Source organism: Epinephelus lanceolatus, chromosome 11 (assembly GCF_041903045.1).
Source record: "Epinephelus lanceolatus isolate andai-2023 chromosome 11, ASM4190304v1, whole genome shotgun sequence".
NCBI lineage: Eukaryota > Metazoa > Chordata > Actinopteri > Perciformes > Serranidae > Epinephelus > Epinephelus lanceolatus.
The window spans coordinates 43,360,455-43,374,617 of record NC_135744.1 but is presented as its reverse complement, the minus strand read 5'-3'; the positions used below and the strand labels follow the sequence as shown (position 1 = coordinate 43,374,617).

The 14,163-nt window shown below is 44.0% G+C and overlaps 1 protein-coding gene and 1 long non-coding RNA gene across 3 annotated transcripts in view; both read left to right on the top strand.

Annotated features, from left to right (window-relative positions):
* The window catches only part of LOC144464766 (uncharacterized), a 130,961-nt gene that overhangs the window by 81,845 nt on the left and 34,953 nt on the right, over positions 1–14,163 (top strand). The gene's annotated exons all lie outside the window — the stretch shown is intronic.
* The window catches only part of slco2b1 (solute carrier organic anion transporter family, member 2B1), a 44,466-nt gene continuing 34,953 nt past the window's right edge, over positions 4,651–14,163 (top strand). Inside the window, exons 1-5 of one of the 2 annotated variants that reach the window (XM_033645775.2) lie at positions 4,651–4,797; positions 9,074–9,204; positions 10,364–10,501; positions 11,094–11,256; positions 12,792–13,013. In XM_033645775.2, the coding sequence (XP_033501666.1) occupies positions 9,118–9,204; positions 10,364–10,501; positions 11,094–11,256; positions 12,792–13,013 (610 nt within the window). In that variant the 5' untranslated portion in view covers positions 4,651–4,797; positions 9,074–9,117. Of the gene's footprint in view, positions 4,798–6,249; positions 6,356–9,073; positions 9,205–10,363; positions 10,502–11,093; positions 11,257–12,791; positions 13,014–14,163 lie in introns of those variants that run through there. The other variant, XM_078172666.1, reaches the window with a different exon arrangement.

The following is a 14,163-nucleotide window of genomic DNA, read 5'->3' as shown; positions in this document are numbered from 1 at the left end:
GTTTTCACATCAGTCCGTCACCATGCAGATCTGAGGGAGGTCTGACTCTCAGCAGATGTGACTTTGTGTTCTCAGCCAGTGAAAACCTCCAGTTTGTTCTTGAGTGTCTGGGGACTCCAACAGGAAGTTGTGGAAAATGTTGTAAACAGCAGAAAAACCATCCCTGCGTGTTTTTAAGTTTCTCTAATTGGCCACAAAATCTTCTGGTTTCAGTTTCAGGGCTTCATGTCAGACATGTTTTGGTGGCTGTAAACAGAAACCCAACAATTACTCTGCATCATCTCTGCTTCATCACAGTAGCATCAGCAGATGTGACATCTGGAGGCAACATGAAGGATCTAACATCATGGACATAAAGATCTCACTGCAGCTGTGGAGCTGGATTCAGTTTAGTTTACGTCTCTCCGTCTGTTTGGTGAAAAGTTTCTGAAAGTGGCCGATGATCTGATCTGATGTGTTTCACACTTTATTTATCTTTCTGTTCTGATCAAACCCGAGAGAAGAGAAGAGAAGACAAGACAAGAAACGAGAGGAGACGAGAAGAGAAGAGAAGACAAGACAAGACAAGACAAGAAACGAGAGGAGACGAGAAGAGAAGAGAAGAGAAGAGACTCCTATTAATGACTTAAAAGTGAGAATAAGGAGTTCCATGACAGAGTTGGCTGTGATGTCCCAGCGGTTAAAGTTCTTTCACTCTGCAGACTGATGTCTGTTTGAGTTCAGTCCTCTGAAGGAGGAAAGTTTCTCTCAGTTGAACACCTGGACACACCTGCAGGGTGTTGTGATGTCACAACTACTGATGTGGAGGTCACAAACACTGATGGACGAATTCACAAAAACATCGTGCAGTTTGCTCCGTCTTAACGTCCTATTCACAAAGGATATTGTGCTAATGATATACCAGCGCAAACACGCCCACAAAGTTTGGCAGCTGAGTGCAGTTTGCCCCTGATTGCAATTAGCCACATGGCAAAGTTATTTTTTTTCACTTAACTGCGTGTGTCTATTAGCGCTGGTGTTAGTTAGGCTAATTAGACTTTGTTTGGCAAAATACTGAATACTGTATCCCCTCATGTAGTGATGTCTGCTGGTGAGTCAGTCTAACAGTGTCGGATGGGTTGAGGCTGTGGATTTGACCCAGTTTGACCACTTTATCACTATTCCCTCTCACTTGGAGCTGTTTTTTCGTTATCTTTTGAATTTAATATGAATTATGGAACCGTTTTTGTTCACGTTTGTTTCCCTCGTTTTGTAAAATAAATTACTGAAAGTTGCTTTTGAAGTGCGTGACAGAACGTCATGCGTTTTCAGAACGACCGCAGACTGTCACCTGTTCAACGCATCAGTATCTTCGCATGCCATTAAAGTAATAATGATTATAATAATAATGTCAAAATATTATTTACAGACTGATTTAACAGACGATCACTGCTGCTACGATCACTGGAAAGTCTGGGCGAGAGGCTTCCACAGAGGAGCGCCCAGTTTGCACCAGCTTTCTAAAGACGTTATTTACTTCACTCAAACTGCGTGTGGCTATTAGCGCTGGTGTTAGTGAATTAGACGTTGTTTATCAATCAGGCTCATTTGCATAGAAAGGGGCAATTTTTCCGCCAAATATATGCATATTACCTCATTTAAATACGTGCAAATAACACCGGAGCACCGAGACACAATCTGCTTGGCAGCGCAGTTAGTGGAGCATTTCAGCCTCTGTGCGTGCTTTGTGAATTAGACGTTATCTGTTTGCTCCATTTTTACCGGTTTAGTGGCCGCAAAAGCCACGCAATCGTTTTGTGAATTCAGCCCTCAGAGAGTAAAATGCACCCCCAACTGTGCTGCCAAGCAAACAGCATCTCGGGCCCCTGTGCTCTTCATACATACTTAAATGAGGTAAACTGCCTGCGTCTGGCCCAAAGTCGGCCCCTCTCTATATAAATGAACCTAACCTAACAGCGAGTCACCGTCACAGAGACGTGAAATTGTCGTCGGAAGGACTTTGGACTGACTTAACGTCTGAAAACATTAACATGTTGTTGTGGTTTTGTTCTCCATAGCTGACAACTAAATGTCATTATGCTATGTTGAAATAATGTTGCATGAAACGTTTGGAAAGACGTCAAATTTTGGTTACTTAGCAGCACAACTTAAAACCAACAAAATATCAACGTCACCTGTTGTCAGTATTCTGCATCAGCTGGTGCTGGCGTTAGACGCCATCCTGACGACAGATGAGAGGACTTTCTCAAACATCACTTTTCAGCAGATGCACCTCAAACATTACAGCGTGCAGGTCGCAGTAACGTTAGCTGTAATAGTGAGAAAGAAGAACACTTTGCATGACGGCTGTGATTTAAAGTTTTCAGGTGATTTGCTCCTTGTCGATGTGTGATGCCAGATTCTGAAGGCATTTTTGACACTAAACTTTGTAAATTTTGAAACTGTTCCAGACGCTCAGGAAATCAACCTGAAAAAGTGACTGACACACTGTCCTGTGACGTCCACAACTGGTGCAGGGGGGAACTGGAGCGTCATATTTAGACGTGTGTGTCCACTGACAAAGTGTCAGTATGTGACAGGTTGAGATGAGAACACATCCTGACACAACAGTCACATATAACAAATAACATTGGTCCTGTTCATACTGCACGGTGTGTAACGGAAGACAAAACCCACGGTCCTTATTGTGAACATGTGAAGGTTCATCTGCAGCTCAGACATTTAAATCATCCGTGCACGTCTCCAGAGTGTGAGCCTCGACTTCACCTCGAACAGTGTGTGGTTTTATGTAATGCATCTAAATATAATTTATTATGTCAAATATAAACTGACCTGGTGTTTTTATGTGAAATAATCTGAAAGTACCCTCAGCTGTCAGACACATGCAGAGGAAACATGACACATGAGATCATTTGAGTTGACTTTGGCGCCACCTGTTGATCACATGACGTCACCGTCAGCTCAGCTTCATCATGAAGAAACTTTCCATCAGTTTGTTTCCAGTTTTCAGCAAAAAGTCATGCGATAAAATAAAAAGTGTGTTTTACCATCAGCTGATGTCACGTGACGTCACGCCCCCACACATTCCCTCTGCTCTGTCATTTTCATTCATCAATTAATCGATCGAAAGAAACTTGATCAGCAACTGTTTGTTATTGTTTTGTTGTTTTTGATTCATTTCTAATATTCAGTGGTCAGTTGTGAGATTTTGCTGCTTTTATAATCATATATGTAAATTAAACATTTCAAGGCTTCAGGTTGGAATATACGAACAGCTGATGAGTATTTTTCTTTATTTTTCTTTTCTTTATTGTTATATTATTATTAATTTGTGGCTTTTGGTCAAAATAAACAAACATTTGATGACATCACTTTGTGCTGAAGGAAACTGAGATGAACATTTTTCACTCTTTTCTTATGTTTTAAAGAAAAATGAAAAACATAACCAGATTACTGGTGAAAATAATAATTGTTTCATGTTATTAAATTATTTTGGTGTGTTTTGCCTTCGTTCACGTCACAGTAGAAAACAACAGGACACATTAGTTCAGGTGAGGTTTGTACATGAACTCCTTGATGTTGTTTTAATGTTTAATCTTTCTGACAAGGAAACTTTATTTTTTAAACTAATGTTTTTTTCCATCAGATTTGATCTCGTCTTCATCACACATATGAAACAGCATTTTGTGGTAGTTCGGCCGAGGAGCAGGAGCAAGGTTCAACTCTTTTATACATGTTAAAATATATGAACACACTAGTTTCACAGCAGTAAGATGGATTCTTATAGTTTCACATAATATATCATTTTATTCTTTAGTTAAAAACAAACACACGCTGGCCAGCTGAGAGGACGTGTGGAAAACTCCTTGATAAAATGCATGTTAAAAAAAAACAACAACTTCACAATGTTTTCCTCTGAACTACTGAAGTGGCATAATTAATCATTTTGGTGGCGTATATGTAAGTTCATCATGGTTTATGTTATGGAAGATGAAGCTGAACACACTTCACTTCTGTTTACGTTCAATAATGTTCTCAAACACAACGGAGCTAGCTCGCCTTTTAGCCTCATTGTAGCCTGTAGCTCTGACTGCCTCTCTGGGCACCGCGTTCATGTGTGCGCGCTTGCTTTCGCTGGTCTCACGCTGGCTGGTTGGTGCAGCCTGGACCACAATGTGTGTGTTGCCATGTGCTGAGCCTGGGCTGCCTACAGAGACCGGACTTTTTCACAGCATATTCTGAGGACATGTAGCTAGCGGATCGTGAGGAGATGTTTGCTGTACGTGACAAAAACTTTTCAAGCTTAGGAAGACTTAGAGAGCCTTTAATACAAATGTGCAGTAAAGAAATTAAAAATGAAAAAAAATTCAAAGATCATGATGAGAAATTAAAAACACAGGATCAGGATCTGTTCTAGTTTACACACACACACACACACACACACACACACACATTCTTCTTCACTGTCTGAACCTGGTGCCTACATTACCCATAGTGCAACTGGGCCATCTTGAGTTTCTCAGATTCCTGCCTTTAACAGCCAGAGTTCAATCCCAATCCTCCCTCCTCCTCCTCCTCCTCCTCCTCCTCCTCCTCCTCCTCAGTGTGTGGGGCAACAGAGCTGCAGGACTCTCAGCTACTGACAGATCGGCTGTTCCTCCTCCTCCTCCTCCTCCTCCTCCTCCTCCTCCTCTTGCTCAGTGTGGGGCAGCAGAGAGGACTGGCAGCTACTGACGGAGCTTTACTGAAACACTGCGAGGGAAATCAGAGGAACTGACACGAGCTGCTGCTTTCACAGTGAGTCTGAATCATTTCACTGTTCTTACTGGGACTAATGGGAGTAATGGGAGTACTGGGACTGAGCTGCTTCAGCAGAGCTAGTTGGTGAAAGCAGGAGAGTCTGTGCTGCTTCTTCTCTCACTTTACAAACTGAAGTCAAACTGTGCAGAGCTTCAGGAGAATGAAGCTGATTTATTGACAGCTGTGACTGATGACTGAAAGCAGCTGCTGTGTTGAGGTTGTGTTTCCTCTCTGTATGTCTATAGGTACATTTGAAAAACATCCTGCAGTAGGTTGCAGCTTTGTGCTCCTGTTGAGACAAATAATAAAATGTCATAGCACGAGGCGTTGAGTCTGACAGAGACACCGTCGCTCTGCTGGGTTTGAAAATGTTAACATGTCTTAAAAATGATTTCACTTTATCTTCTGGAGCGACGTTCACTCAGTCAGTCATGATGAACTGAGACCACGTGGAGCTGAACTACATCAGACGAGCTCTGGTTTGATTCACCAAGTGATGATGATGATGCAGCAGTCAGATTCCTTCTTCATCCCGCAGAGACACAGTCAGCTTACTGGATGGTACTTTTTCGGGACCACTGAAAAAACAGAGTGACTGACAGAAGCAGAAAAACACGTCAGTTTCCATCATTCATACAAACATGCAGCCCAAAGTGCTTCACATGGCAAAATTAGGATGAGACAGACACAAAACTAATTCATTTTTAAAACCACAAACCAACCAAAACAGAACAAACTTACAAAACAGATGATTAAACTCCACAGAATAAAAAAAAGAGCAAAAAAAAAAACAAAACATAAAATAGAATAAAAATGAGCAGGAGAAATAAAAGTAGGTAAAAATTAATGGTTAAAACTTAAATATCCAGACTGTAATGTTACTCCACATTAAAAGCCAGATGAAGAGTGACTGAGTGCAGTTTTTCTTGCTGCTTTTGGTTCAGTTAAAAGAATTTTTTGTTATTTTTTTCTTCATTTAGCTCTAAAAAGTTTTTACCCGTCTGTATATTAATGTCAGCGTGACAGTCAACGAGAGCATGCAGTGCATTAGGGGCATTTGGTGTGACAGAGACATGCAGCTGTGTGTCATCTGCATAAAAGTAGTAATTAACATGGTGATGGCTACTAATGTTTCCAAGTGGAAGCATATATAACGAAAACAAAACTGGGCCAAGAATGCTTCCTTGAGGAACACCACATTTAATGCTATGAGTCTCTGATACATGAGCACCCCGGGTGACAAAAAACAGTCCGTCAGTTAAATATGTGAGGTTGTAACGCTGTCAGAGAGAAAACACACTGCAGCTCCTCTCATGGCCACTAGAGGCTGCTAAAAACACTTTATCAAAAATATTAGTCTACCTGTCGCCAGAGGAAAATGTTCTGCAAAGCACAAATATGTTTCATTTGCACATTTCATATATTTTATATGAACGATGTCATCGGGAGGTCGAGGGGATGTTGGGTGGAGAGACGCCTGCTGAGCTGCACTTCAACACCAACAAACTACTAAAGTGACAAGTCATGGCTGTCTCTCCTTCGCCGCCAAACAAAGGTGTGTTTTTGGTGACCCGTCGCTGTTTATTAAACAACGATAGTGCCAATTTTTTATTTTTTTTACCCATACATTGCTCCTGTGTTTTTGCGACCCATCCACCACCTGCCCCCCTACAGACCACCTGAGACCACTTCCTTCTTTACTCCTGTCACTGGTCACATGATCACAGCCTTCCAAAATATGTGGGTTATGTACAAAGCTCTCTGCTGTGGCTCAGTGTGTTAAAGGTCGTCTTGTTTTGGTTTCACTCTGCTGACATTCCTCCGCTGATAAGAAATCTCTTCCTCTCTGGAGGTTCGTCTCCACCTCTTTCATCTCCTCTCTCTGTTTTCCTGTTAAAAACAAAACAATTCAGCCCAAATCCAGAAATAATCACGAGACAGCGCCGCACGATGTGAAGGAAGACACAGATATGAAGATACAGCCATAAATATACACAAACTGTTTGATACTGACTTAAGTTTGTGAGCAAACCACAAAAACACATATTTAGGGATGTTTTCGATGTTTTCATCAGCCGCATGTTGGTACCTGCCAATTTTCCTTTTGACTGCCATCAGCCAATCAGTAAATCAGATGACATCACTGACGGCAGTGTTGGATGTTGTTCTGTCACGTCTCAGGCTACAGCGCAGATATGTCCAGACTGAGGGGCCGTGCACACGCAGCATTTTTAACTGGCTAGAAATCGCGAGGTCAGGCGCCAAGTGCCTTTTCTGTGCCGGCTTTCAAAAGCGCTGCGGCAGGTTGCTTCTGAGGTTGCTAAGCAACCCTAACAAGCATGGTATAGGCTGATCTTTTTCCAGGAGCTGTTTATAAGTGTGTAGGCCTGTCGTCTGTGGGACAGATGTAAAGCTCTGCCCTGCACTAACATGATCAACGTGTTTATCAGACTGAATATCCTCTACCTCCTCCACCTCGGTCACATCATCCGTCGTCACGGCCTCCGTTTCCACTGTTACGCTGACGACATCCAGCTCTACATCTCCACCAAATCCATCACCTCTCAGACCTACTCCACCCTCTCAAACTATCTCTCTGATATCAGACACTAGATGCAAACAAATCTCCTCAAACTCAACTACGACAAATCAGACTTACTCATAACTGATCCAAGTTCCCTCACCCTGGCAGCCAAAGACTTCCATCTCTCTATGGACAACTCCACTCTCTCCCTCTCCCCCCACTGCCTCAACCTTGGAGTCATCTTTGACAGCAATCTCTCCTTCAACCAACACATCAAGCAAGTCACCAAATCAGCATTCTACCATCTCAAAAACATCGCCCGCCTCCGCCCGTCTCTCTCCTTCCCTGCAGCTGAAACCCTCATTCATGCTTTTATTACATCTCGTATCAACTACAGCAACAGTTTCCCCTATGGCTCAACCTCCAGTCTCCTAAATAAACTTCAGTATATCCAGAACTCTGCTGCCCGCCTCCTCACCCACACCCGCTCCCGTGACCACATAACCCCTTACCGTATCCAATCCAAAATCCTCCTACTAACCCACAAAGCACTTCACAACCAGGCCCCCTCCTACCATAAAGACCTTCTCCACCCCTACACCCCTTCCTGCACCCTCCGCTCCTCTGTCCCATCGTCCCAGGAACAACAGGAAACTTGTTTGGGACAAACAGAGATCTTTCCAGAAACATTGTCGTGATGAAAGGACTCAGTAGTGTCAGAGGACGCAGCCTGTCGTTACATCGTGAACAACAAATCTGTGATGTCGTCAGCAGGAGGAGAGCGAGTTAGCGGCAGTAGCTCAGTCCAGGGGCCCTTGGGCTGGAAACCTGAGGGTCACCGCTTCAAGTCTCCGTACAGACCAAGCATGAAGTGTGGACTGGTAGCCAGAGAGATGCCAGTTTGTCTCCTGGGCACTGCTGAGGTGCCCTTCAGCAAGACACCGAACCTCCAACTGCTCAGGGTGCCAGTCCAAGGGCGACGTCCTCGCTCTGACAGCTCTCCATTTAATGCATCTTCTTCGTCTTCTTCCTCTTCTTTTTCTTCTTCTTCTTCTTGACGTTAGCTGTTAGCAGCTGATGGAGCTAACAGCTGACAGAGGTTACATTGAGTTACATTATGGTGCGTTTCAGCTCTGTTCAGTAAAAATAAGTCATTAAAAATATATAAATAATAAATATATAAATATATAAATATTCCATCAGCTGCTCAACAGAAGTTTTTTTACCTTGTTTCCTAAACTGTGACTGTGGAGTGTTTCTGCTGTGTGTGAAACTCTGCTGAGCTTTATCCTTGACTTGCTTGAATGGTGTCTCGGAGCTGTTGTGTGTTTAACCGCCATAAAAACATTTTCTCTCTCGTTTTTAACCCTGCAGTGTTTTTCCTGTTGGCCTCCATCCAAGCCTCAGTCCTTCCACCGCCAGCAGTTTTAACTCTCGCCTTATCTCCCTCCGCCTCTCTCTGTGTAAACACGCAGCACATGCTCGTACCTTCTTTATGCTCACACTGATTCCACAAAGCTGTTTACGCAGCATGAACATGAGGAGAATGTGGTGCTGTGCAGCTCAGCGTGTGTTCATGGTTCACGCTGTGTTTGTGTTCAAAGTTTGATACTTAAGTAAGTATAAAAGTTAGTGTGTTAAACAGTCACATGATCAGAGCGTGGGTGTTGACATGTACTTTGTGACTGCAGTAAATCCTCTGAGGTGATATCAGAGAGTGTGAGTTTGACCTGTGTTTGTATTTTACAGGTTTAGTTTTCCTCTTCTGTCTCTGCGTGGTGAAAACTTAAATCATGGGCGCCAACGACCTCAACATGAACTCTGACCCCGTGAGTTCATCACCTCCTGCCCGATCCCGGAGTCCCTTCAACAGCATCAAGGTTCGTCTCTGCTTCACATCCAGTGTTTGATGATTAGAAACAACTGATTCTACATGTGTTTGGTTTTAAAGGGGAATACTGTCTATCTGTCTCTCTGTCTACTGGGAGGATATTCTTTAACTGGAGTAAAAAAGGCCAAACGTTTTGAGCAAGAAATCAGAAAAAAAAAATTGAATTTTCACAAAATAAAAACAATTTTTATGTAAATTTGATCATTTGAGGCTTTTTTTGCCTGAAATTTAGAAAGATTCCAGATTCATCTCTGTACAGACGGATAAGCAGCACAATATGTCACATATAGTTCGAAACCCACCGTGTCGTGTATCTGTCGTGTTTCTTACAGGGAAAACTTTACTAACAGTGTTTTAAAAGCGACACAAGATAAGATCAGACCTAAGATAATGAAACATGTTGAATCTGTTACTGTGTTGTATAACTTGATATAAAACCACACAGCAGAACTTTGAACCACTCGACAAAATGTAGCTCTGGATCAACGACCCAAATGCAAGAAAAATTTTGGCTTTGTACATTTCTGCAAACAACTGATTCATTAATTTGCGCGTTATTATGAAGCAGATACGTCAACAGCTGTCTTTAATGTGTTGTTACGTTCAGACAAAGATCATGTTCAGTGGATGGAAAGAGATGATGGGTTATTAGAAACACAAAAGTTTGGCAGCATGAAATTACTACAAACATTATGTTGGGTGGCACAAGTGCTGCTGGACAAGTGGCAACAAGTTGCTAGGAAACAGCCATGTTTAGCAGCACGAAGTTGCTGAACACCAACAGTCTGACTGCCTTCAATCCTTCGACAGGTGATGTTTCCCTGGAAGAAGAGAAACCTGCTGACAGAAACAAGAGTTAGTCACTTCTTTTCAGTGGAACTTGTGTTGAGAGGCTTTGTTGCTTTCAGCTGAGCAGATTCCTCTGTTGTTTGTAACTTCACTTCCTCATGTCCATCCTGGAATTGTTCTCTGAGGCCAATGTTTCCTCACGACAGGTCGTGTCACGCAACTCTGATGAGTTCACTGTGTCATAAGTCACTTATTAGTTGTTGGTTTCGAAATTACACTGATACCTGCAGAGTCAAACCTGTCGGCCACGTTGTGTCTTTTTACTCATCTCCCTTTTTTCTCCTTCTTGCTCTCTGCAGTTCTTTGTGTTCTGCCACAGCCTGCTGCAGCTGGCGCAGCTGTTGGTGTCGGGCTACATGAAGAGCTCCATCTCCACCATCGAGAGACGCTACGGCCTCTCCAGCCAGAAGTCAGGGCTCCTGGCTGCTTTCAACGAGGTCAGTGCAGGACACTTCCTGCTCTTTGTTTACATCACTGCTACGCTTTCCTGCTGAACAGATCTCCCACTGAGTGTTTGTTAAGTGTAGTTTTAAGAGAAAACTTTCCACCAGCACTTTTTCTTTTCTTCTTTTGTTTTCAAAAACCTGTTTAACTCGGGATGAATACTCGGGTTTCCAAACTAGCAGTCTGCAGTCGAGTTGAATACCAGGAAGATCTCAGTGTTTTCTGTGAGGTCACTCTCCTGAGAAATATACCTGCAGTGTCATGACGTGTTTAGCATGTGTGTGTTTGCATACTGAAGAATGAGGTATACGCCGAAACAAAGATGTTAAATCATGTGTGTTTTCCACCTTAATATGGTGGACGTTTCGTAGGAACTGTTGTCCTCCTGTAGTATCACCAAACACATGTTTTCTAACATGTATACAGTGTTTTTAAATCAAACTTGGTTTATAGAGAGAAATGCTGTGATATATTTGTGTGACGTGATAATTTCACAGGACAACTACATTCTACTTAATTCTCAACACTGTCGTTGTCACGCTGCACGGGCTGTTGGTGTGACTGTGTGTCGTTGTGTGTGTCCAGGTGGGGAACACGGTCCTCATCGTGTTTGTGAGTTTCTTTGGAAGTCGAGTCCATCGGCCTCGGTACATTGGAGGCGGAGCTCTGCTGGCCTGCCTGGCCTCGTTGCTGATGGCACTGCCACACTTCCTGGGAGGACCGTACGAGTACACGGACCGCATCAGCTGTGAGATCAAACACACACACACACACACACATCCTGCCCAGCCTCTGGTTTCCTGTTTGCAGAATGAGCTTATCTTCCAGTTAGCGCACCTCATCATCAGTGGGCGTGTCATGTTCCACAGATCAGAAAGAGGCAATGGAGGAGGCAAGTGGGAAACTGTCAGAGAAGAGGGCATTCAGTGGTCGACAGCACGGTCTCATCCTCAGGTCATCATATACGCTATGTCACACCCCTTCAGCATGTGATACCAACACTGGAGGCAACGTCAGGCGTTTCTATATGATGCAGCTGGTCTCACTCTGAAGTTGTCAAAAACCAGCGCTTGGTCAGTGACTGACAGCGACAAAAAAAGCCGTCCTTTCACACAGGCATGATATTCAGCCAGTAGAGCAGCATCAGGGGGAAACGTGGAGGGACAACAATGAAAGTTAAGGTGGCGGAAGTCCAAGTAGGGTGGACGAGAAGGGTGGTGGTTGGGTCTAACAAAGATGGTCTTTCACCCAGGTGGCCGCTGTTCACTTCCTGTAAGGTTGTAAAGCCAAACCCTGTTCTTTTTTCCTAAACCCAACCATGTGTGTGTGTTTTTTGTTAAAGATATTTTTTGCCTTTAATGGACAGGACAGTTAAGTGTGAAGGGGGGGAGAGAGAGAGGGAGAGACATGCAGCAAAGGGCCACAGGCTGGACTCGAACCCAGGCCGCTGCGGCAACAGCCTTGTAGATGGGGCGCCTGCTCTACCACTAAGCCACCAACGCCTGTATGCAAACTGTACATTTCCTGTGAAAACAGAAGTGTATTTTGAAAACAGACAATGCATGTAACAGGCTGAAGTTGACAACCAAGAACGTCAACAACCAACACACCCAGGGTACCTTGGACGTCATATGTGGACGTCACATGTTAATGACCAAACGTGTCAACTTCAGCCTGTCGGTGGTTGTTAGACCCATCCACCACGCCTCCCACCTGGCTTACTCGGACTTCTGCTGCCTTAACTTTCATTGGCGTCCTGCAGCATTTCCCCCTGACACCGCCAGACGCCATTAAACATAATGGTGACCGGCTACACATCATACAGATGTGAAAGAACAGCTTCTTTGGTGTCTGACGCCAGAAGTCACTGACTGACTGGTGACGACTTCTGAGTGAGACCAGGTTCAGGGGTGACAGAGGACTTCTAAAGATAAATATCTCAACAACTATCAGACGGATTGCCATGAAATTCGGTTCAGCCATTCATGACCCTCAGATGATGAATCCTAATAAGTTTGGTGAGGCTCTGACTTTTATCAGACGTTAGACGTTACACATGCTTCAGTTCATAAACCTTACATGCTTAAACGACAGTCTGAGGAGTCCTGCATGGCCCTCTGTAGGGACGATACACTCTTCTGATTGTGACGTGTCCTGTGGCCCCGCCCTCTGGACCAACTTTACATTATTTGACCAACTAGTGACTCTGACTGATGGAAGCAATGTGGGCCAGAACAAAGTGCTGGGACATTAACACTCACCTCCCCCTCTGTTTCCCAACAGCCTCCAGTCCTAACTCCAGCCTCTGCCAATCAGAGAGCACCCTCGCCACCTCATCATCCAATCAGAGCTGCAGCCAGCATGAGAGCCGCGTCCAGGATAGGATGTACCCTCTGCTGCTGCTGGGTCAGCTGCTGCTGGGTATCGGAGCCGTCCCCATCCAGCCCTTTGGCATCTCCTACATTGATGACTACGCCAGCAGGAAGAACTCCCCGCTCTACCTCGGTATGCTGAGCAAACACTGAATACTGTTTTATCCAAACTGTCCTGATTAGTGATAAACGAGTGATGGCAGATTAAACTGTTTCCACCAGAACAAAGAACTGTACAGAACATACAGTAAAAAAGAGAATTTGAAACTTGCCAGAATCAACTGCAACACCTGTCCACATGTACTCAAACTCTCTGACCTCATGTGTCACAGACAAACTGTCTGTGTGGGTGCAACATGTTCTCATCCCACCATGTCCAAATACTGCCACTTTGTCAGTAGATCTGCACGTCTAAATATGGCGCTCCAGACACCCTCCTGAATCAGTTTTGGACATTACAGGAAGATGTTTTAATTAAACTTGTTACACACATTGTGTCTTCTCAAAATTGAGCAAAGCATAAGTTCAGGCTCACATCCCAGCTACATCAGCTGATCGCAAGCAGCCCAGTCAACTGACGGATCAGCTGACTGATGGAAGGGAGTCAGCTGATTGATCACATGATTCCTTTTTATGCAACCAATCAGCAAATCTCATTCAGGGCGTCCTATTTAAACTGCTTCCTACTGTTGCTGCTCCCTCTGCAAGCTGCTTTGCAACCTGCCTCCACCCCAGCTCCTCCTTTTCATGCTGTGTCTGACTTATCAGTTTCATTTCTATTTGTCATTGATGCTGCTCTGTTCTGTTCCCGGGGGGGTTTTGCTGCTGCTCTCCCTGCCTTAGGCTTTCCATGTAGGCGCATGGAAGGGCATGTGCCTACATGTGCTCTCTTTGCCTCAGGCTTTTTCCATAGGCGTGTGGAAGGGTGGTGAGGTATGCTGTCTTCACCTTAGGCTTCCCACATAGGCATGTGGAAAGGTGGTGAGGTGTGCTCCTTCTGCCTTAGGCTTTACATGTAGGCACATTGAAGGGCAGGGAGGTCCCAGAACAGAGCCATGCTGCAAAATATCAAATTGCAAATAGAAATAAGATTATTTTGTGGTCTGGACTGAAATAAAGTTTGGTTTTCACAGGACATGAATAGTTTCTGCTCGTTACATGCAACTAGTGTTTTTCAAAATAAATTACAATGTGAGGTAAAACGCTTAATTTTTTGGCAACAAGAGCATGTGGTTAGGTTTAGACAGAAACACCATGGTTTGGCTGAAAATGTACTGAATGAA